The sequence below is a fragment of the Aythya ferina genome (genome assembly GCF_964211825.1).
Source record: "Aythya ferina genome assembly, chromosome: 3".
Classification (NCBI taxonomy): domain Eukaryota; kingdom Metazoa; phylum Chordata; class Aves; order Anseriformes; family Anatidae; genus Aythya; species Aythya ferina.
In genome coordinates, this window is record NC_140298.1 from 37,466,012 (window position 1) to 37,490,569 (window position 24,558).

Sequence of the window (24,558 nt, forward strand, 5' to 3'; positions counted from 1 at the left end):
AAAAGTCTTTGGCTCTGTGCAAGCGCTGTTCAGCCACAACTAAGACATTAGTGTGTTATCAGCATTATTCTCATCCTAAATCCCAAACCCAGCATCATACCAGCTACTAGGAGGAAAACTAACTCTATCCTAGCTGAAACCAGGACACCAGTTAGCTGGTTTCTTGGAAATACCATCATTTACATAAAAAGAAGCACATATCACTGATGGCTGCAGTACTATTGATAAAGACATTTTTCTAATATTTATAAAACATTCTTCAGCTTCTCCGATTTTCACCATAACATAAATGTACTTTCTTCATTCTATTTCTCCCCAGTAGGTGGTTGAAAAACAAGGGATTTTCAAACCTGACTTGTGAGACCCTGAGTCGCTGGGTGCATTTGACTCCTTCCGCCAGAGAAAATGCATATACACAAGAAAAGTCAGTCTTCTTTTATAGCCTCCTACAGTATTTCTTCACTCCTACAGACTGGCATCTCGGCTCAGTGAGCGAACCTGCACCACCCACAGATCTCACACCTCTCTCCCCCTCTCGTTCACACACCAGCAGCCCACCTGCTCCCGCATCCTGATCCAGAAGCGCAGCCCCCAGCCCAGAGTTCCCACAGCAAGCACTGCAAGCGAAGCAGCAGGTAGGGCAGCATGGAGCCAGTGGCACACAGAAACGAGCTGCTAGCAGTCAGTGGGGTGCAGGTAACTCCTTGCGTGGAGGAGTGGTGCTTGAGCTCAGCTCAGCTAAATGCTTCTCCACATGAGGAACTGAAACTGCTGTTGCCACCTGCAAGTCGAGCTGAGCTGGAGTTCACAAGGGTCATTTATCTCTCTGCGCTCCAGCTCCAGGACCATTTTCACTGTGAAGAAGCTTTGCTAGCAGCTGATCAGAATTTTCCTGGCTGCAGCCTGTGCCCACTGCATCTCAGTCTTTCCCTACGTGACTCTGAGAAGAACCTGGCTCTGTCTTTTTCACAGCTACCCATCAGGTAGTTAAGCAGGTCGATCCCCGCATGGACTATTCTCCAGGGTGAGCAAACCCACATCTCTCATTCATGCATTCCAGTCCCCTAGCCATCTTAGCACTCTTCTGCTGGACTTGCTTCAGTTTGTCAGTGTCTTTTGTGTACTGTGGAGCTCAGACTGGGTACAGTACTCCAGAAGTGTTCTCACAACTGCTGAGTAGATGGAATAAGCACTTGCTTTCACCTGCTGGCTGTGCTTTTGCTGGTGCAGCCCATTATGCTGTTGGCCCTCATCCCCATGAAGACACATTGCTGACTCATGCTCAGCTTGTCTACCAACACCAAATATCCTGTTCACCTGATGAGTTGGAGGCCACGTGGCCCAGTGCTGCAGCAGATGCTCTCTGCTCTCTCACCAAGACTGGTTTTTATGGGTTTCCATTTCCTTTTCATGCTTTAGATGAGATAATGCACCTTCTGCGGGAGGAGAGGGGGAGGGAACCCCGTCTCATTCTCTTGCTAAATTGTGTCTAAGAGTAAGTTTATGATCATCCCTCAATTATGTGAATGAAGCCATGTTGCTGCTGCCTGGTTCTGCTTACTGATAATATATTATATGGCGACCTAGGCAGTATAGACTATAATTAGGCATGCTATTTACAGCCACACAGCTCCCTTTTGAACCTAGAGTGCTTTTGCGGAAAGCTCAGTAATGGAGAGAAGTCTCCAACAGACTGCTGCTCTCCAATTACATATTCACCCCAGGGCAGCCTCATTGCTGTTTGACTGGAGACACAGAACATGAGACAATTCAGTGTTGCCCGTGCTCCATCTCCCCATATTATGAATATTTGAAACCGTGTCAGTGACAGCCACTTCCCTGAAGTTTGTTATGCCCTTGTCTGTATAGCCCAATCTCTTCACGCTGGTACATCTCTGGCTGTTCCAGCCCATTCGCCATTCCTGGACTCCCTCCAGAATGGTTTGCCAAGCCTGATGTCAGAATGACACGTTTTCTTTGCTGTTATTATATTGCCTGAGTAATTTGTCTGGGAAGAAGAATGACAACCCCAGCAGGTCACTTTGGGATGATACAGCACTTTTCTTCTTTATTCTGTAAGACAGTTTTTCTCACGTTATTTTTAAAATTGGGGGGTAAAGGAGGTTGGACTGCATATGACGGTCAGCATCACTCTTGAGTTCTGCTGTATGGGCTGTAATGTGCTTCCCCTCTCCTTTCCAGTATTGCCTGACGTTGCCATTTGAAGAGGTGACTGCTTGGAGCTGCAGCAGCCAAGCTGAGGAAGGGGCTGAGTGCTTACCACTAGAGACCTCCCAGCTCAGATTAGAAGAGCAGCTCTGCGGTCCCGCAGAGAAGTTTTGAAAGGGAAGCTCTGGGAGTCACTTCTTGGAAAAGGGGTGCGCATAGACAGTTTACCTACAGATTTTAGCTGACAGAGAATCTGTGTTTGCCTTTGGGAGAAAAGGAGGCTTAGAGACTGGATGATAAAGATGAATTGTGCTGGTAGAAAACCTCAGCAGGAGTTACATTAAGGACTCAGTGTGAAGACCCTGAGCCAGCTGGGAAGGCTGGATGGGTATTCCCATGTTGCTTGGTAAGTGTTTTAGAGAGTGTAAATCCCCAGAAGAGAAATGTTCTCTAGGACTTGTCTAACTTGCTGGGGGAATGTGAAGGGAGCTGAGAGACGTGGCGTTAGCAGCGTTACGCTCTGCCAAGGGGATGCGTGCCTGGGGATGGAGCTGTGTTGGCTTCTCACCCATGCAGTACACACAAATGCAGATTGAAGACAGAGACTGCCTTTGACATCAAGAGTGTCTATGTTCAGTTAATATTTCTTTGCTCTTTTGCTCCTCTCTGAGTCATCTATTGTCCTTTGTTCCCAGAGCTACTCCATGAGGGAGTTCAGCCCTGGTGATATTAATCTGCTTTGTTTTTTCAGGAGCAATTGCCGTTTAAAGCTACTTGTTAGCTCCCTTTCTTTATTCAGCCCTTGTTTCTTCTTTTGTTTCTTTGTCCTATAAGGATTTCCATGCCTTCTTTTTTGCCTTACTTTTCTAAAACACCAAGAGTCATCTCCCAAATAACTCTCTCTATGTGTCCTCTGAATTATTAACTTTGACCCAGCAGACTAAGAATCACTGTTGTGTTCCATCGCTTTTACTGTAATTCCACTTCCTTTTTGAGGAAAAAAAAAAAAAAAAAAAAAAAAAAAAGTTAGCTAATGTAAATAACTACTGTGCACCGTTTACAGAAGTAGAGCTGTGCCTGGAACAACTTGGGCTTTTAACTGAATCATCCTGACCTTGGTTTATATTGTGAGGTCCTGGGAGAAGGGACTCATCTACATATTTACATCAAGACAGACATATTATTGATGTTCAGTGAGGTTAGTCAGAAAGAGGAAAGCACCATTCCAAAAAGTTTTTTGAAATGATACACGTGTATTTTTAAAAACAGATGAAAAAATATTGTCTCGATGACTTGATAACTGATATATTTCTCTCTGAAGCAGTAACTGTATATTTCAGATGAGGATTTCTGATAACTCAGAAGCATATTTCAAATCCTAATGCCATACCAAGACAGTTATCACCATATAGGATGAGATAGGACAGGCTGAGTAAGTAAGCTGACATTTAGTGTGAGTAGTAGTACTTTGGGGGTACTTCTAAGTACAGCGGTCATTGTGACCTGAGAGAGACACCTCTCTCAAAGCTGAGAGAGCTGGGGATGTTCAGCCTGGAGAAGAGAAGGCTCTGGGGATACCTCATTGTGACCTTTCAGTACTTAAAGGGGTCTTATAGAAAAGATGGAGAAGGACTCTTTACTTGGGTCGATAATGATAGGAAAAGGGGGAAATGGTCTTAAACTAAAAAAAGGATAGATTTAGACTAGACCTTAGAAGGAAATTCTTCACTGTCAGGGTGGTAAGGCACTGGCACAGGTTGCCCAGAGAAGCTGTGGATGACCCATCCCTGGAGATGTTCAAGGTCAGGCTGGATGGGGCCCTGGCCAACCTGACCTAGTGTGTGGCATCTCTGCCAGTGGCAGGAGGGGTGGAGTTAAATGATCTTTAAGGTCCCTTCCAACCCAAGCTGTTCTATCATTCTATGATTCCATGACCTCATCTCCAGGGTAGGAGGAGAACAAGAGCAGCTATCCAAATCATGGCAGTAGTTCCATTATGGTGTTTCAAAGGTCTCATTGTTACCAGCATGCATGGTACCTGTCTATTTTCAGACCAGTGGAGAGGGCTTCCAAACAGCTAAATTCCATCTCCTCTCTTACTCAGTGTCTTACTTAGTGTATATCCTACATTTTCTAAGCAGAGATCAAACAATCTAACTTCAGTGAATCATCTCATTTGAACATAGATATCTTGAAAATTCAAAAACCTGAGATTTGCCAGTTATTGGAAGTGCTTCTATCCTTGCAATCAATGCAGCAAACTTGCTATAAAGAACTTGAGGGAAATCAGCAGTACCTCAGACATGAGACACCACCCAACCAACGTCCATGAGGGAAGAAATCACATTCTGCCAGTTGATAGTCGTTCTCTAAATTGATACTGTGTTCTAACAGAACTGAAGGCAATCGTGAAACTAATGCAGGCATAAGCAATGGGAGAAACCATATCTTATAGTCATGGCCCAAAGCCATCAGAAGAAAGATTGCGTTCATCCTTCAGTACTGATCACTCCTCAGCTTGGACTCTATCAATGGCACAGAACCTAACCAAAACTTTGGGCTTACAGCTTGGAAGAATTCACTTGGACGCAAAAACTTCACTAACTCTTGAGTGCTTGACATGCTGACTGCAGTGAAACAAAAGTAGCTCAGGTTTTATGAATAATTTTATGTTTCTTCAAGGCTCATTTCTAAGACTTCATGGAATAACTGCAGAAGTTCCTGTCAGGTGTTTGAAAAAAGCCCTTTCACATTCCAAATGCATTCACGGTTCCTCAAAATCCTATACAAAAACTCAACCGTCATCTCCCTACTGCAACTCTTGGGCATCTTTGAAATTTCACAAAATGCCAATTTAAGAAGTTATCTGGATTTGAGGGTCACAGAATTTTTTGTCAGGTAAAATGACACAACTTTACCTGTAGATTTTACCAGATTGCTGTGCAATATTCAAGGCCAAATTCTCAGATGATTAAAAATAGCAGACTTTGAAAGAAAATGAGGTTTGTTAATCTATTCTAGATGAAATCTGATCCCTGGAGGAAGAGCTATTTTCTTGGTGCACAAGGAAAGGAGACCATGATTCATCAGCCCATGAAAAGGAATTACCCCAGCGCTGACACAGGAGTAGATTCTGAGCTCATTAGGCAAGCGGTAGGAAAAGAAAAAGGATGGCAGAAAAATTAGACCACTTCCTCTCAGCACACCTTAAGTATTCTTGTCTTTGTCATGCATTATGTAGAGCCCATGTGTTCTGTGCTTATCTTCAGGAAATTCAAACATGCATATTCTGTGCAGTCATCAAAATTCACTGAAGAGATCAATGAAGCACAATTAGCTAGGATAATTGAAAAATGGTTCATCAGGATTGATAAAAAATACATAAAGGAAGCAGCTTAGCTTTTGAAATGCTTGGCTATACAGATTATCATAATTTTGACCAGTGGTACATATATTTTAAGTTTACTGAGACACGAAGTCTTTTCTTGCATTAAGTGTTGTCCTACCAGAAGAAGAGAAACTTGACCATTTGTCTGTAATTTTTAAATGTTTAACATCTTGGAGGTCTTACTGATGTTGCCACTATACAGAGATTGACTGTGTAGGGCCTGCACAAGACCTCCAGTGTGATCACAGTGTGAGGATGATTGTCTGTGTGTTAGCTGCTGTATTGACTATTCCCATGTATGAACTATTATGTGGGAACTTGCAGTGTCTGAGTACCAAAATATAAAAACATATAAAGGAGAAAAAAATCTCTAACCAATCAGTATGATTCATACCAGAGAGATATAGGCATAAAGCCAAGAAAAGACTGGATTCCTTTTCTGCTACTATAAAGGGTAAAATCAGAGTCATATAAAATGGTCTGTTGTTTCCCAATGCCTATTATCTAGGTTCTTTTAAGGTCCCCTTTTTATTTCCGCCTAACCCCACTGTTTCTGTCTCTTGGAACCACAGAGAGCTTTGTAATGCCCAGACACACTACCAGAAAAACAGAGGTAATCATAATCAAAGAATGTCTAAAAACTTGCTCTTTTTATTTATTTATTTTTTTGCTTACTAGGTAACCTAATATCAAAAATGTTTTCTTGCTATTAGAAATTTAGATGGTGTTTCTCAGGATTTACTACCTCTATCCCCCTGGGATGCACATTGGCAGAATGATGAAGCGTTGTATTAAAAAAGCTACAATTTCATTCATTCACTTTGAATCTTCCCGGTCTGGTGCATCCATTTACTTTACAATAACAGTGAAGGTGCTTTCAACTGTTCCTGTTGAAAATTGAACAGAACTGGGGTCCATTTATTTTATAAACTCTTCCAGTGCAGCTGTTAGCACAGTCTGTATTCCATCACTAGATTTGTATTTATCTCCTTAGTTTTTCTTTTCCTTAAGAAAAATGTACCTTACACTGCCAGTGTTGTCAGACCATGCTACTAACAAAGTCTGAACTTCATTGTGAGAGCTGCATTGTCCTAATGCTCTTCTTGATGCAAGTCCCTGTTAGTAACTACTTGTTTGGATAGGTCCCATTTGCATTTACATGCCATGTTCATGTGCTTCTTACAGAGCTGCAAAATATGCAAGCCATCAAAGTATGGCCTTCAGGATCTGGAGTGATTTTTCTGGCAAAATCTCTTCAGAAAAAGATATTTTAAAGTCTCTCAGTCTTTGGACTAAAGTCTAAGCTATCAGTGATACTTTCATGCACACCTGCCTGGATTATTCATCCTCAGAATAATCTTTTACATTGCTCTGTATTCATAAAAAATATATCTAAATTTTCTGTCAAAAAGAGTACTCACACTTCCATTTTCATCACCAAGTTGTGTTTCACATATCATTATAGTCAGAGCTAGCTTGTTATTCATATACCTGTTGCCTCTCCTGTGTTTATCTACAAGCTGTTGCTTTTCTGAACTCCATTTCTTTTGTGACTAGAGCTGTAGATGTGTTGACAAAGTTTGGCAGAGCCAACTGTTGAAAAAAAAAAAAAAATCCTGCAGCAAATCCTGTTCATGCTGCTTTGGGAAGCTACAATGTTTTTGGCTGGTGTGGTTAGTTGCTGTTCTGCTTCCCCAACCGGCTCAGGTTCAAAACCAGAAAACCTGGCTTCTTCTGGGGAAAGCCTGGCCTCTGGTTCTTCTAAGTGCCCCATTGTGTCCCCACATGCTGTGGCCAAATCTCTGCTTTGCCCGCGGAGTCAGCTGAAGTTCTTTTTTTGTATTTCCCAGTTGCATTCAGGAGATGTTGCTGCTTTGCTGCTTGGCATATTCTGTGTTGCCCCTTTGGGTAATGGCAGCTGATGCATATCTTCCATCCTCTTTCCATGTTTCCACTGTTCTTCCTTTTTCTTTTGAGATTTCTGCTCATGCTGCCTCTCTCTTCCATTCTCTTCATAAATATATTTTAGCTTAGATCAAATTCCATGCACATCTTTTCTCTCTCAATTTAAGTTATTGGATCTAAAGGCTGACCAGTAAAGGAAAAAAATGAGTAATCTTTCTCATAATAAAAATTAGTCACAAACCACAGCAAGAAAGGAAGCAAGGGCAACATGGGATTCCCAGGCAGCAGTCACACTCCCATGGAGAAAACGTGACACCAGCAAGAAACCAGAAGCAAAAAAGTCAGCCCCAAACCTCAGTTACATGCACTTGAACCCTATGACTGTCCTATCAGTAGCAGCATTCTGTGTCACTAATGTCCCCTCCAAGGGCCTCACGCTGTCATGTTGCATGGAGCTTGTATTTTTTTGTGTTAACATAGCAGACAGTCTGCAAACGGACAGTACTGAGAAGTAGCACTGAGGTGAAGCATGGCACTATCATTCTGTGACTTGTGTGGCTGCTAAAAGCTGTAGAGGCATGCCAGGGGAGATCCAGTAGCTGCTTTTATGTCCCTGATAAATCCTGGGAGTTATGGGAGCACCAAGACACAAAAGCATTACCTAGGGGTACACTGGTGTTCGTATTGCCCTTTATATGCTTACAAGAAAACAGATGAAGTTAGCAAGTGGGAAAGTGTGTAGACAGCAACTTCTGCTACCCAGAAATAATGTTTAAAATCAGCATCCGCACTAGAAATCTGTAGAGGTGTTCTCAGTTTCCTTCCTTTCCTGTTGTTTCTGGCCTGTTGGGTGCATTGATCTCGTTTGCCATGTTAATTTTTGAACTTGTTCGTTCCTTACAGCAACCCAGGGATATCCAAATCCCACAGCTTGTAGGCCGATGAGGCTGGGTGAGTAAGCTTTTGTGCCAGCACAAGCTGATTCTGCCATCTTACCTGGATATGTTGAGAGTGAGGGGCAGGACGTGCAACCACACAACTGGTCAGTCAGTGGTGTCTCTGTTCAGCACAGAGACAATTTCCTAGAGCAAGAATCCTCTCTCAAAAAAAAAAAAAAAAAAAAAAAAAAAAAAAAAAAAAGAGCCATTACTTCACCTCCACTGCTCTCTCTAGCCAATGAGGTTGACTGAGCATGGATGAACACCTGGTGCACCTTCAAAAGAAGCAGCCCAGCAGCATTTGCCTCTGAACAGAACTGTACACAGCTCCCGCCCTGAAGTTATCTCTATAAGGCTCAGCATGGCCATAATTTCATTCATTTCTCTCAGTGTCTGTTACAGAACTTTGTTCTAGTCAGCTTAGATCAAATATTTTCATTTTGGGTTCTTTGCACTTGCTCACGATGCCTTGTTGCTCGTATCCCATCCTGCTCTAAATTTGGTCTCCAACGCAGTGGATGCCCATATGAGATGCACGAGGCTTTCTTGAGAAGTTACCTTCAGATACTGAAATACATCCTGAAGAGAGACATCTGGCTCAGGCATGGGCATCCCCCTCTTTCTAAATATATGCCCTACTGTGTCCTTGCAACTCTGTGACAGGAAATGAAAGAAAGTAGGATTTTGGAGTCTCTGTCGGTAGCTGCAGCGCAAAGAATGGCAACAGCAAAAGCAATTAAAAGTTGTCTAATATTTTCAGGCAAAACTAATGATGGATCCCAGCCCCCTGTGTGTCATTCTGCATTCACTGTGCCTTGGGATTTGAAAACACATCTGTAAACTCACCAAACACTTGATAAATGATGCAACGGGAAGTGGTCTGAGCAACTCCATTACTGTTTCTTATCTTAACCAGATCTGTCATGCAGCTCTCCACACATCACCTACCAAGCAGATATACTGACTCTGCACTGGTGTATATGATACAGAACAACTGAGGATGCTGTGTTTATTTACAGGATATAATCTGCAGTTGACAGATACTTTTCTGAAAGATGCTTTATACATGCTATTAGCAGTAGAAGAAATTTGTCCTCCTTCTCATGAATAACAGCAAATAAGAAAGTTTTCTCCAAGGTTCTTAACATTACTGTACTACAAGGACATCCTCTACTGTACCACAGGGTCACTGTGAACTTGTGATCAGTCCCAGTCAAGGATTTATAGACTGGAAACTGAAATGCTGGCGCATCTACAGTAGGGAATAGAGGACAGTGTAGAGATCCCTGCGTGAATACATCCACCAGATTGCATGCAGCACCTTGAAGATAAACTATCCGGGAGCACCAAAATGGTTTATCTATGTTAGCGTGGTGTTTCTCCTGATCCAATAAACCTGCTTTCCAGAAGGAGATAGTTGGATTTGGCACAGGGACGTCCTGGGAATCCACAGATCCTGGCAGAAAGCTTCACTGTGACAGAGAAATGTATTTATAGTGGAGAAAATGGTAGCCAAATAGGATGGTCTGTAACAGAGAAGGAGTTAAGCTCAGTCCTCTGGAAGACCTGGATGCTGCCTTGGCATTAGAACAAGGAATGTGACAGAACGTCACCTTGCCAACAGGTAACAGGGCAGTTATGAAGTCAGCCAAGGGCAGGACCTCCAGCAGCCACAGCATCCTGGCCTTTGAACTGGGATAGCTGGTTTCAAGTTTTCTGTATGGAAATCCTGTGAAGAGGTGGTTGTTGCCTTATGTTAGCCTAGTACCTGCCCCTCTCTTTTGACATCACCTTCCCATGGTACTTAGCTCACTTTACTTTCTCTTTTGCTCCTCTTCCTCAAACTCAATAACAAACAAATTAATTGCCTTGACTAAATCTTTTATCAGATATGAAATCTATATATTGTATCGCTTCTATAAAATGTAGCACATACCATGAGCCTGGACAAATGAGGCTGAATCAGGGGTTCACATGCTGAATCGTTTACCTAGCTCCGGCCGGTTAAAAGGATGGTATTGACTTCTAGCTAATGACTACCCTACAAGCTGTGATCCACCCATGCAGGAGGCAGTAAGAAACTCCCCAGTCTAGGGTAGATATTCAGTCAAGTTTTATTTCCATGAAGGAAAAGCCATCCTTCTTTGAGCTGCAGAGAGCTATTGATTATGTCACATTTTAAAGAAGTGTGATATATTCAGGCTCACTTCCTGAGAGCCTCTAGCCAGCTCCACTGGTTACTATAAAGGGATTTACTGACAAGTTCTCATCTTAATAAGCCTACAAACAAGATCTTCAGAAGATCTACCTGCAGATCTACATACAGTGTGTTTGTGTGTGTGTGTATGTGTTGTATTTTTTTTTGTTGTTTATTTGTTTCATATTTAGGCAAGGAAAATGATGGGATTTCAATGAGACTTAAACCCCTTGCCATTTCAGTATATGTCCCAGCATGCCGTAAGTGTATGTGCCTACATTTATCTTAGAGCCACTCCTTTTGTTACACACCAGTCACCTGCTTCATTGTCACCACATACATACCCCCATTCTGTTCCAGAACATCCCTGGAGAGAGATGCTTTCATGTCACGGGGGGTCTCCCATGTTCAGCCAGGGTCTCTGCTAAAGACAAAGGAAATACAAGGCAATTTGCAAGAACTCAGCAATCTAGAGGGATCAGACTATTCATTACAAACAACTATGGATGCACTAGAGGAAAATCAGAAAGATATTCATCTTAAATTACGGGAAGCCCAGAATAATGATAACAGGAAGCAGAAGCAAGAAAAGATGGTAAGTGGAAAATACAGTTCTTCTAGGTGTAATGCATCATGGAAGATGCAGATCAGCCAGGAAACTGAGTCTGTAAAGGAAAAGTGAAGGACAAGACATTTTAGTTACTTCTCAGAGTTAAAGAACATTAGTAGCTCACATTTTCACAGATTATATTAAATTCATGAAATATGAGATCCTTGCATTTGATCAAAAGAGCTGTAGCATTTCATTCAGGTCACACAAAATATATATATTTTTAATTTTCTTTAAATTTTTGGATCAGACAATTTTTATATGATAGATATTTCATTTTTTGGTAGACGACATTCAAGATTTCTTTTTGTGAGATTTCTTTTCCAACTCTAAGAACAAACTTTTCAAAAGGAGATGATGGATATACGAGAATTGGTGAGTCACCGTGCAAATGTGTGAATAATCACTTGAATAAATGGTCAAGTAAACTTAGATGGACCTATTCCATTTGCATTTATCAGCTTGAGTAAGAATTTATCATCCCTCTCTCCAATTTCTAGCAGGGAGACGTCATAGACATGCCAACATTATCTTTCATCTCAGACAATACAAGTGAGAGCATGGATGCTAAGTGCCATACGGCACATGTGGATGTGAAGGGAAGAACCAGTGCTTTGCAGTCAGAAGCATCCACCAATGAAGAGGACCTGGAAGAGCTCTGCTGCAGGCAGGTCACAGCTGCTGATATTGAGCTTGAGAAGATGAGGTGGGATTTTGTGCTGGCTAAACTGAAGTATGAACATGAGGACAATGAAAAGCAAAGGCTTCATGAGGAGAGAATGGAGCAGATTCATCAACAGGCAGTGAAAAGATCAGTAAGTAGGAAAAGGAGAAAGGGTTGAATGCAATAGAGATTGAAACATTCACATTCTTTGCTAAGCAATTTGTAAGGTTTTATTCTTTTGTGTGTTGTGTAGTACTGTGACTTTTAAAGTTAGATTGAGTAGATGTTCCTTAAAGCTTGTACATGTACTAAGGGAGCGTGGAGTTGTTCTACTCCCTAGAATGTGAACTGTAGTAAAGTTCACTGCTATAAAATACAGCAAAGAGCAGGTAATTCTCAAATTAAGTTTATGAGGTAAGGATCCAAGAACGCCTTTTTTTTTCTTATTTTTTTCCTCAAATGATAGAGGACTCGATCTGAACTCTACATTGATTGGTTTCCTGCTTCTACAGTGGGATCAATTTCCTGGGTTACAGTTATTAAGACATGCATACATAATATGCATATGCAAAGAATTTATTTTTATATTTATATACTCGTATTACATATATATCATGTAAGGATGTATTTATATGCAAAATCATATGCACATGCAAATGCATAAATAAATGAGTGGGTGAAAGAATCATATGATACAAATTTTACAGACAATCAGTTTTGCAAGCCTCTTTTTACAGAAATAGATGAAGTTTTCATATATTCAAATTAGTCTGTTGCTAGTGGCAGTCCAGACCAAAAGAGAACACTATTTGTCAATAGCTACAATTTGGGACAGCTACAAATCTTTGTCTGGGCTTTTCCTGATCACATTTGCTGTCTGTTAATCTGACTTGGATTTGGAGCAATTTGTCATTGGACTGATTTACAGAATAAACAGCATCTAACTTAAATCATCAATGTTTTAGAGGTACTTGCATGTTTGTCTTCTCTTGAGTGTATTTGTAGCACTTATGTTGTTGTACATAGAAACAGCTCAGGTCATGCACAAGAATGGCACTCTGCTGAAATCCATAAAAGCCCTAAAATTTTCCATATACATATGTATATATTTTTTGATATAGTAATCCATATTCCTAGATAGGATCTCACTTAAGCATAGCTGAAGAAACTGCAGTGACAATTAAGAGAAATACATATGAGGGTCAGGCCATGTATTTAGCTAAATGACATGCATCTGGGCTAAACAAGTTAACTAATGAATTATTTTATTATTTTATTTTATTATTTTTATTTTTATTTTTTATTTATTTTTATTTTTTATTTTTTTTATTTTTTATTATTTTTATTTTATATTTATTTTATTATTTTATTAAGACCTGAAAGTACATGTAAAGTAAAAAAGCACAGGGTACAGTTTGTGCCACAGATGCAGAGATGGATACACAAAAGTTTTACCATGGGTGTGCACTTACCTCACATGAACTACTCCACATATTTGCAGATTCTTTCTTGCAGTAAATACAAGATCACTAATCTTTAGAGAAAACCTAGCTGGTGTTAAGGTTATGGGTGGGAATGTGACGTCTATTATTTAACAGAATAGCTGATTTGGTCTCAGTTCACATGCCTAATCTCACAGTCACTTTTTATGAACTAAGTGTGCCAGTGGGCCAGGTCTGCTTAAGGAAGCACATGGACTAGGTGTGAGTGAAATAGTCATGTAGCGTAATGTGTATCTTCTCCTTTTTCCACAGTTTAGCCAAGGACTGCAAGATCTACTCCGGCCCCCAAACCAGTATGCCTTGTTCCTGTACTGCTTCATCTTTATTCATGTTATTTATACAGTAAAGGATCTGGCCTTCTACTTTTTCCAAAACCATTACCTGTTCTGTTTTGCTATTGTGTTCTTTTTCATTCTCAAAAAGATTTTCCAGGACTACAAAAATAAGAAAAAATGCTTTTAAAAAAGGCAGTGTTCACTTTTCTGCCCCTGATTTTGCTGCTTTTTATCATCCTTTACTCACCACACCAATCATACCTGCAGGATTTCAGCTAAGATTGTATGCACAGAATGTAATAATACAAAACTGATTTTCTGAAGAAAATTGGGACTGAATGACATCATTTGACTTCATGCTGTCTCACCAACATGTTTAGCATCATTCAGGGGCAGTCATCTATACAAATAAACTGATACACAATGAGAAATCTTTTTCAAATGTATTTTATTTTTTCTCACTTGGATTAATACAGCAACTTGGTCTTACCAATAATAATTTTTCATGGAGAGGTTTCAGAGCTAGATTCTTTAGCACAGAGGAAAGTGCTCAGGGGAAATTAATATTGTTATGTGTTCACTGCCATTTGCTGGGCAGACACCTCACTTTGGATTGAGGCTCCCTGCCTCTGGGATAGAAACATTCCCCTCTGCGCTGTGGCATCATCTGTAGTTACACACAGCTTCAGTCAGCAATGAACCACCAAGCACTGGCAAACATGTTCTTTGTTACCGAGGTGTCGTCATTTCTGAAGTTCCCACACTGGTAAGGAAAGATACCTAATATAGTCCCATTAAAAAGGCATTTTGTCTAGTGAGACGAGACCTTTTTTAATGTTATTTTAATCATGCAGTAGAAGATACTCCCAACTGAGAAAAAGTGAAGAGTTGTCTGCCATACAGTAGTATGTCAGGCTAGAGTAGCTGCAATCTCGTGAACCTTCCAGTGGTGTTACAGGCAGAACAAAGTTCGCCCATATATCCTCATACACGTATGACTATTTCATTTAAATAATTCTTGTTTCAATCTCCCTTCCCTTTGCATTGCGTTCTTAATGGGAGTGCAACCTCAAAAGTATTTGATAATCAGGCTGGATATCCAAAACCACATTCAGGTCAGGGTTTACAATGATGAAAGGAGTGTAGTCCTTACTCAGGACTGTATCCGTGATAAGTCTGACCTCAGTCAACATGGTATTCATCGGGCACGGCAGTGGCAATGCGTTCACAAAACGAATGCTGTGTACAAGGCTGTCTGAACCAAGGCAGTAAAGAAGAGAGTATTTCAGATCCAGGTTTATTGACTCGGTGGCTTCCTGACAGGGCAGAATGAGCGTAGAGCACAGGGTCTTGCATTTCCACAGCTTCTGTGTTTCTGAAGCAGTGAAGGTTACAAGGAGGGTCCGCTTTATAGACATGGAAAAATCTGCAGAAGATTGAAATGAACTGTGGCATGATCTTCTGAAAAGGAAACATGACCAGGTAAAGTGAGGTTGCTTGCTATGGGTATGATGTGTATATATAGATTTAGATAACCAGAATAATAAAAAATAAGCCAATAAGAGCTTTATCAAGCACCACCTCCTCTACTTCCAGCAGAAGGGGTCATTAGCTCTCTCTAACATCCCAGGGCCCCTCATCTGCTTTAGGATTTCTGTGGAAGGCAGTGATTAGGCTTTATTTTGCAAATGACCTGATGGGGAGACCTGGAAATAAGCTGCTTTCAAATCTGTGTTTTTCTTCCAGAAATCTTAAGAACGTCACCCAGACAGGTGAGAGAAGCCTGTCCTTTGTTTTCAGCTGAATCTGGAAATGCTTCCTGTAGTTAACCTGTATATAAATGCAGTTTGACATAGGACAAGAGACTTGGAATACCTCTCTTCATTGTTGGAGACTGTTGGGTTATAACTGACAGGAGAGAATATCAACCAGCAATTAGCATGGTTAAATCAAAAGACAACTGGAATTAGTCACAAATGTGAGTCCACTGGAAGTTCCAGAATACAGAGTCTCCGTAGAAGTAAGTATTTTTAATATGTATCGAATGCTAAATTTTGGAGATGCTAACTTTGATGCTAACTAGTTTGGTGAGAGGCAGAAGGAATAGTCTTTTGCATTTTATTTACTGCACATAGGAGGTACCACTGAATAGTTTTGTGACAGCTGCCCTGCCATGCATGCATATGCCAAACATGCGCATATCCTAAAATCATAAAATCAAGGGAAAAAATGGATTAGCCTTTTTGGTGATACATGGTCATTGAGGGTACCCGTTCTGTACTTCTAAACTTATTTTCACATGGATGAGAGCTAGGTTTTTTTTTTTTTTTTTTTTTTTTTTTTTTCCCCAGTGGCAATTTCTGCTTAGCTGCTCAGCTTCTGGGAGTTTCAGCTCAATAAAACTTGAAATGCTGTGAATCCACTGACAAAGTCACAGAAACTAGCCATGCAGCTGAGAACAGAACCAAATCCAATTTACTCTGTGTCTGCCTCGGGTCCTTCTGAGCTCTAATCAACACCTGCCTTTTGCTGGGGTGACGACTACAGCCTTTGGGGTGCCCGCTATGCCCCATACTCTTGTTTTACAACAGTAGGCACTAATCACAAAGTATATGGTTTTATGTAAAACCACAGGAAACTTGGTGGTTTCAGCTATTTTAAGCCTAAGGTAGGCAGTATTTTACAGCTGGCTTGATTTCAAGAGAACCACAGCAAGAATAAAAGCCCTGTGAGTTGTAGCATAAAGCTAGAGTTTCTGATACTCCTCTGAAGAGCCCCAAATTAATGATTAGAGATAGCGTGGTGATTTTTTTTTTTTAGTTTAATTTAATTTTATTTTACAGCTATTGTGATTTACAAGTACCTGAGCTGGGCATTACTGAACTTGACAAAACAGAACATTTGCTAATTTGCCTACTACATTTCATAGCAGTCAACTGCCATGTTTTCCTCTAAAGTGTTTTGCTGCACCAAATCAAAGGCCAAACCTGGAAGAGAAAGGAAGGCATCAACCTGCTAGGTAAGCGAAAGGTGTTTCAGATATTAAATCACCTGGGGACCCTCTAAAGTTCCAAAGTTCCTTTGGGGACCCTCTAGCCATTTTTTTATTTTTTTTTCTAAAAATCAAAGCTGAATTTTTTTTTGAAGCCCACGAGGTCAGTTTTACTGAAAATAAATAAATAAATAAGAATTGCACAGGCTCTTTTCAGTTAATTTGTGACTTCTGACCTCAGCTGCATTTTGAGCCTACGATGAGCTCCTACCTGTACACAGGTTTAACCAACCTGATCCAAACCTTTTTTTTTTTTTTTTTTTTTTTTTTTTCATTGCAGTGGAAAGCTAAGGAGAGAGAAAGACGAGACCTGCAGGAGGAAGGAAGATTGTGCCTGGAGACCACCCGCTGTTTTCAGTGCCATCCCTGCAAAGTTCAGCAGGTCAAACTGAACCCCAGCGGAAAGAGGGTAAGCACGTCGGTAACACTGCTCGCTTTCATTGTCTCAGCTGCACGACGTTAAAACCACATTACAGTGAGCATTACCAGCGAAATTCAGCTGAGAGACTGCAAGAGCCCTGCACTTGCTCACGTCGCTGTAGCAGGCAGGGAAGTCGCAAAGCCCCGCTCTGCGCCCGCCTCCGTCTCAGCAGCTCCGTGCGGGGCAGCGGGTGCTGGATGCCCCGGGACAGGCACGGGACAGGCACGGGACAAGCCCAGCAGCACCGCCAGGGCACTGGGAGCCTCGCCCGGCCCCTTGGAGCAAGGCAAGGTAGGGACAGGCTGCTCTTAGGGGCAGGCTGCTCGAGAGCAAGGGGAGTGACAGCCCAAGGGGATATACCAGGCATCCCCGGGAGCGTAGGATACAAAAACCTCGGAGAGCTTTGTGAAGACGCACGGATGAGTGGCACGATTCCCTCTGTATGAGGGGAGGGGATGCTGGAGGTGGTTTTCATGCTCTTAGGACCATGAAGTTAATTTCGCCTCTTTCCAGCTATGCAGTCCCAGAATAGGTGTTGCCAAGGTAAGAAACCTGTAATAATTTGGGGAAAATTATTTCCAAATTGCTGTTATGAGGAGGGATAGCAGAAAAATGGAAAGATCACTGAGCTACAGCAATGCTTGGGCAGCACCTGTGTGCTCAGGTGCTCCCTGCCAGCCAGGCTGGCAGGGGCAGGGAGCAGGAAGACGGTGCAGTAAGGCCAGGTGTGTGTGTGTGTGGGGGGGAGGGCTCCTGCACACCTGATTTCAGATAGCAAATTGTCTGTGGTGAAGAGCCAGGTGCTGTTCTGCTTGTGGTGCAACAGGTTGCTGTTGTCCTGGAATGGGTGCTCTTGCTCCAAGTCTTTTGGGACTGGTCTAAAGGCCACTTGCTAGCAGTGATGAGCAGCCAGCTTTCAGGTATATTGTATGTACTTTGGGTCTGTGTGGAGAATAAATTTTCAGGTCTTCTGATACTCGTTTAACGCTAACCGTGCTTGAGAAAAATGTCTGAGGTCCTGCCTGCTGCCTTCAGCTTTATAAACTGCTTTGTAGGTTGTATGGAATGAGATGGGCTTCTTGTTGTATTACAGTTATGGGAATGATTCCCCTAAGTAGAAAACTAGGGTGTTAGAAGGGTTTGTCTGTGTATGCAGGTGGCTTGCCCTTACCTACTCAGGCCTCACACCTGAGGGGAAGTGCTTGCACCTGGGTTGCCACCAGTCAGAGCCAGGTGTGGGCTCTGGCTCCTTAGGGCAGCCTCCCAACTGAAACCTCAGGACTTGAACATCATTTGTTGTGTTTTAAAACATCCATTTGACGTAAACTACAGAAATGTATTTGAATTACCCTTTCGTCTGTGCTTTGGTTGCATTAGGGCTGTCTTTGATGTGTGTTGCATGTTTAAAAGCGAGGCACTTTACCTCTCTAGAGATGCAGTGTCAGTATAAGCAATAGTGTTCTTGGCATTGCCTTAAAAATCAATGTTTGTAATACTCTGGTTAGGTTAATGAACTCCATGCTTTGGGGACTCTGTTCTTCTTGTTTGGAGCTTGGGAACTGTAGTTGCTTAGCACTCCATGGACTCATCCCCTCTTAATCTACTAGAAACGCATAGCTTTGGGTGGGTGTTACTGAAATGATCCTTTGGCTTAAATGATACAGTCTCCTGGGATTTGTAGTCACCTTGTTGTTGTGAAGAGAAATTAAAGAGACTTCATTAGTGCTTTCTTCCAAGGACATTACTACTACTATAGCCTGGTCCAACTTTCACTGAAACCAGTGGAAGTCATGCTGTTAACCTCAGTGGTGGCTGGGTTAGCTGTTCTGGCTTTCAAGAAGTATTTCAAGTACCACTGTAGAGTCCAACGGGATAATATGGCTTTAAGAAGTCCCATTACAGCCACAAAACTTGCCAGATATTCACACTGGGTAGCAAATTTGATCAAAGTGGTTCGCTGTTTCCCATGGTGTTCTTCTGTGGGCAGCAGAACCTGGTGGGGTATTTTCTTGTTTTCTTTTGGGGTGGAGCTTTCTTTTTTGAGTACTCCGGCAAGAAAATAAGTAATTGTTTACTTTCTTTTGCAGCCTTGAAATCATAGTTAAGAACTTTTTATTTAGGGCATCTTTCCTCCTGCATTTTTTTTTGTTCTACCCCAAAAGTCTTGCTGATGTTTTTTCTTGATCTTTGTCTTAATTTCATGTCACAGAAGTCTCTGAAACTCCTGATATCCACGTGGACTAGCCTTATTGTGGGGGAAGGGAGGGGAAGTGGCCTCTTTCACCATCTTAGGTTCCCCTTTTAATGAAATTGCTCACCAACATAAACAAAAATAGTTTCATGTGGATGCTTGGGACAGAGAGAGGAGAAAAAAAAAAGAAGAGGTGCATCTGTATGATGCTGAGGGTGATTGTGGTTGCAGGAGTGGTATTCACTGGACTCCAGTTTTACTGCGTGGGGTGAACACACCTGTGAGCTTTGCCACCTAGAAGGCAACAGCAGGTAAGTCTCACAGGGGCTAAGTGTTGGCGTGCCTAGTTGGACTAAAGGACCCAGCAGGGCACTTGTGTATGAATCAGGATCCTGTTACTTAGATAATGTTAAGTAATACCGTGCTCACAGCCATTCCTCCATCCCTAGTTTCTTAAGTGTTTGTCCAGTGCTCCTGAAGGACAGCCTGTGCCCCTTCTCAGAGCGCTGCTGTTTGACTGCTGCCCCTGCTCCCCACAGCTCTGGATGCTGTTTCTTGCACTTCAGTTGGTGGCTCTGCCCTCAGCATTGGTGTAAATAAGAGATAAGTACCTTAAAGAAATTGGGTTACTTCCAACAAGCTTACCTTACAGTGGTTACCCTCAACACCCATAAATATGGGACTTCTCCAGGGCTTGGGAACCACCATCATCAATCTGATTTTTGCAGACGTAGGAGTCGGACTCAGTGATTCTATGATCTTTGTGGGTCCCTTCCAACTTGGGGTATTCTATGATTTGATTAGCTGGTGCATAAGCTGGAAGTACAAGTATCCAAATGATGACTCTAAAGCATGGGAAAGCTGGAAATAGTCAGAGCTGGTGGAAAGTTTTGGCCTCTTTCTAGAAGGCAGTCTGCTTGCTGGCAAGAAAGAAGCTACCGGACTGTATTTTGGGGCTGACTTTTCCAGTCTGTCTTTATTACGGATCTGAAGAAAGGTTAGGAAGACTCTGATTTGGTATAGTTTTATCTCTCCAATTACTTAAGTAGTAAAACAGAGAGCAGGGCTGACATAGTTTAGCTGTATGATAGTGTCTTTACGAAGGAAAAAAAAAAAGGCATGGAAGAACCTTTGTCTTTGCAGGAAAATGCTTTATCGATTGCTTTTCAGCCCCCGATCTGTGTGATTACCTCTCACCTTGATCTAACTGCTGCTGAACTCTGAAGTGAGAGAGTGCAGCAGCCGACTGATGTATTGTTAATCACATATTTGAAGATGAGCATGAGCTTAAATATATACTTTTTTTTTTTCTTGGACTGAGATCCATGTGCAGTAGAAAGGAAATATTCCCCTCCCCTTTGAAGTTTGCAGGAGGTTAACTGGTAAGCGTTGGGCTAGACAATTTTTTTTTTGACGGACAGTGCTATTTAAACACCGAGCTTCTTAGATATACATACAGCAAAACGGGGGCAGGAAACAGGTGTAACAATAAATCCTTGTCTGCGAACCATCGCCAGTCTAAGACTGCCCTCTCTTGGAGATTATCAGCTGCTGCACCGTGCTCACACAGGTTTCTCACAGTAGTTGTCTTCCTTGCAAACCTCTGCTTTGTGATTGACCCTTGCTTTTACGGCGTTTTTATAGTGTTAGTGCTCTTTTTAGAGGAAACTCTAGGAAATTTCAAAATAATGCTAAACACTTTCTGCCACCTTCACCCCAGGTGACTTTCTTTTCTTACACGCACACACACATCCCAATTTGGGATCAAAGGAGGCTGATAAAGGGTTATAGAGACAAAACTTCAGAAAAACTGCTTAAATGTAATGAGCACAGAGTTCCAAGGAGCCAGAGGGATGTAGATTACCAAACCTCACTGAATTTTTGAAAGTATTTTAATATTTAACTACCTTAATGCCATAAGAAATTTTACTATGTTTCAGTATGTATCATCATATATGCCTCAACTGATCAAATACAGTTTGAAGTCATATTCTACTTAAAGGTTTCGAGTAACATCATCTTAGTAATCTGACAGGGGGAACAAGAAGACAATTGGGCGTAAAGTTGTCTTTGGCTGAAATATTTAAGATTTAACTGGACTGGCAAATTAGGCTGGTTGACCTGTTTATCCAGCCTAGTTCTGGTGCCCAGGACAGAAAATGTTTATTTAGTTCATCTGTGTTTTTTGGTTTGTGCTTTTTTGTTTGTTTTAACAAAACAAAATCCTTCTGGTGATCTAAGGTGACACAAATTTGTTGCAGCTGATTTGCAAAGTGTTCTCCTAGCTTGCTGTAACGGCCTGCCTTGATAGATTCCTGTGAGTAGCTTATTGCTTGTTTTAAGGAGAAAACACACTTGAATATTTCTGCTGGTCTATGTGCTTGTCCATTTTGCTCCTTTGGAGCATTGCCAGGCAGCCTGATTTTGCCCCATTCTATAAGATATCCCCAGGTCAGAGGAGAGATTCTTGCACATATTCATGTTGTTGGGCAAGCCAAATGCACCCGTGGCAGTAAGAGTGAACCAACAGATATTAGAGGAGGGAGGCAATCCAGAGCAGTGCTGTAAGCAGCTCAATAAGATTGTGGCAATTTAACTTCTTTTCAGAGACATTTCCTCAGAGTGTGCCTACCTACCTTCAGACTGAGAATTGTGAGGGGCTAAGTTACTTTCTGGCTTGTCTAGGATAATGTTGTTATTATTTCTTAATAGAATACTGGAAACTTGGGATCAGCTCAGTTTGATTTTGCTTTGGTGTCTGGGATAGACAAGGATTTTTAAAAAGCCTTTGAGCATCATGTATTCCTAACAGTGTTCTTCAGCTCACCAAATAGGTATCTGTTGTCAGTTCTGCTTCAGTAATTCCAAAGGGAAAAATGCTTCTCCCACCCAGGAGAACAAAGAAACAAACTGATTAACTCTTGTTGGCTCACCAAAGTTGTAGTGTCTCTCAAAGATGTCCAACTATAAAGGATATTGTGAATTTCTGTCTCTGACAAGAGTAGCTTTTCAGGGGTGAAATACTATCTTCTGTGTTCTTCTTGTAGCATGAACAGTCTCCCCTCCTGTCAATCAACACGAGAAAACGCCCAACTTTTGTTCTTTTTGCGCACACTGATGTTTGAGAATGCTTTCCTGTGGTGGCAGGAGCACATTCTTTCATAAACCTGCAGGGGGTGGAAAATTATTATGACCTCAATCCTTAATTCAGAGGTACCGAGTCTGTAGCTGCTCTAATAGCAAGAGTTTTAGGAGTATCCTTCAATAAGACATTTTAGACCTTAAGCTAAACTAGAATGAATCTTTTAAGATCAGTTTTCTCCTGGTGCCTTTCAAGTACCAGAATTATAACAAGTGCCATTCTGATAGGATCCGAACTAGAATTGCTGTTGCAAGATTTGGCTTCAGTTTGGAATTTCTACGTAGGCTTCCACTTCTAAAATACTGTGGTAGTTTGTAGCTAACAAGCCACTAGTGCTGTGGTTTCTAACCACTGAGGTCTTGGCATGCCACAGGTGAATACCAGGGAAGGCTTATTTCTTGCTGGGGAGGAAAAGCAGAAGCTCAGGAAGATCAGGGTGTCTTTTAGTGTCTGCTCCACTGAGATGTTGGTTCTGATGTGGCTGTGTCAATGTCCTTCTTTCTCCAATACCCTCTGCATCCAGAAATGCTCCTGCTGCTGCTTTTCATATAAATTGAGAAGGAAGGAATGGAGAGGTGTGATCCCTACAAGCAACATTTCTCATACTGTCTGAATAGTTTATTCTGGCCCTTTCAGCATTGAGCCTCTTGTGTGACTTTTATTGTCCCCTCAGCCTAGATGTCATTTTTTCCATTCACAGTCTCTTCAGGATTATTAACATCTCAGTCTCCACTGTTCCTCTACATCAAGTTTTGCATAAATGCAGGTGGGGACGAGGAGAGAGAGAGGAAGAGAACAAGGAGGTAGCAGCTTAGTAGGTAACAGCTGCTCAGTGAAGACTTGCTGGGATAAGTTGCTAAGATGGATTGAATCACAGTTATGGTATTTTTTTTATTTATTTTTTTTTTCCCATATTCAATTTTGTAATATAAGGGCAAAATGTAGGGACTTTTGAACTTAGAATCATAGAATCATCTAGGTTGGAAGAGACCCTTAAGATCATCAAGCCCAACCATCAACCTAACGCTGCTAAGTCTACCTCTTAAGGATGTCCCTAAGCACCATGTCCATGTGTCTCAAACACCTCTAGGGACAGGGATTTCAGCACTTCCCTGTGCAGCCTGTTTCGATGTCTAACCACCCTTTCCATGAATAAATTCTTCATAATATCTAATCTAAGCCTCTGCTGGAGCAACTTGAGGCTGTTTGACCTTCTGAAGGACAATATCATCAGTCTCCCTTTATGGTGTTAGAAGATAGCATCTTACGGGCTTGTAGGGTGGTTTAGTCAGACAGTGATGGGCAGGCTCATGTGAAATGTACAGCTTGGTGTCATTAACCGAGGTGACTCTACAAGAGGTTTCTGTTGTTCTCTGAAACTACAGGGTTCCTCGTCTGAGAAAGTAAATGAGAAAGAACCAATGACGTTTCTGAAGACTGTGTTTCTTATAGAAACAATAACAAGACAGGTGGGTCAAGAGGGGGGTGTCACAGTGGGGTGCAGCTACAGATTGTGTTGTGAGATAGCATTCACCAGTCAAAGCAGGCAGCAGACATGCAAATGTAAGTTCTTGGAACTACTGCCTGGCATCTGGCTTCCTGTACAGTCTCTTGTGCTGAATAATATGATTGAGTGCTGGCTGTATGCATTACTCAAACTCTTCTTTTTGAATCTGATGACCTATTTTGATATCAGACTGGAAGTAATACATCCAAGAATCCTAAGCCAGTATCTGTTCTTTTATTGTTGTTTTTTAAATCATATTTTGTAGATGATATAAAAACATCCATACAAAGCGCTTCCAAAGAGTGAAGAGTATATGGATGTCTCCCCTTATTGTAGCCTCTGTCCCTGTGTATTGGCAAGGCAAGCTGCCAAAAGAGTAGTGTTGACAATGACACTTGAGTCCTATTGACTTGTGATCTATTTCCCTCCTTGCTTACCTTCAACAACGGCCCCAATTTGTTCCTTTTTTTGTGTGCCTGACCTCAGTGCTGGGTCTGAGATAAGAAAGTATATTTGCAGTGATTAGTAGAAAACCACATCCATACTGCTTGACTGTCTGCTACCAACCAAGATACGTAATATGTTCCTCCTCTACTT

At 41.7% G+C, this 24,558-nt stretch overlaps 1 protein-coding gene and 1 long non-coding RNA gene across 4 annotated transcripts in view; both read left to right on the forward strand.

Moving 5' to 3' along the window:
- Positions 1-645: 645 nt before the first annotated feature.
- TMEM247 (transmembrane protein 247) lies at positions 646-14,079 on the forward strand (the record flags this gene model as incomplete). Its single annotated transcript, XM_084515000.1, has 4 exons — positions 646-983; positions 10,958-11,192; positions 11,708-12,022; positions 13,626-14,079. The coding sequence occupies 4 exons, from the start codon at positions 646-648 to the stop codon at positions 13,833-13,835; spliced, it is 1,098 nt and encodes a 365-aa protein (XP_084371126.1). The 3' UTR covers positions 13,836-14,079.
- An 838-nt stretch (positions 14,080-14,917) lies between these two features.
- The window catches only part of LOC311434615, a 40,310-nt gene continuing 30,669 nt past the window's right edge, over positions 14,918-24,558 (forward strand). For 2 of the 3 annotated variants that reach the window (XR_014691601.1, XR_014691602.1), the window contains exon 1: positions 17,423-17,664. This is a non-coding gene — a long non-coding RNA (uncharacterized lncRNA). Of the gene's footprint in view, positions 15,131-15,394; positions 15,669-16,491; positions 16,668-16,980; positions 17,110-17,422; positions 17,665-24,558 lie in introns of those variants that run through there. The other variant, XR_014691600.1, reaches the window with a different exon arrangement.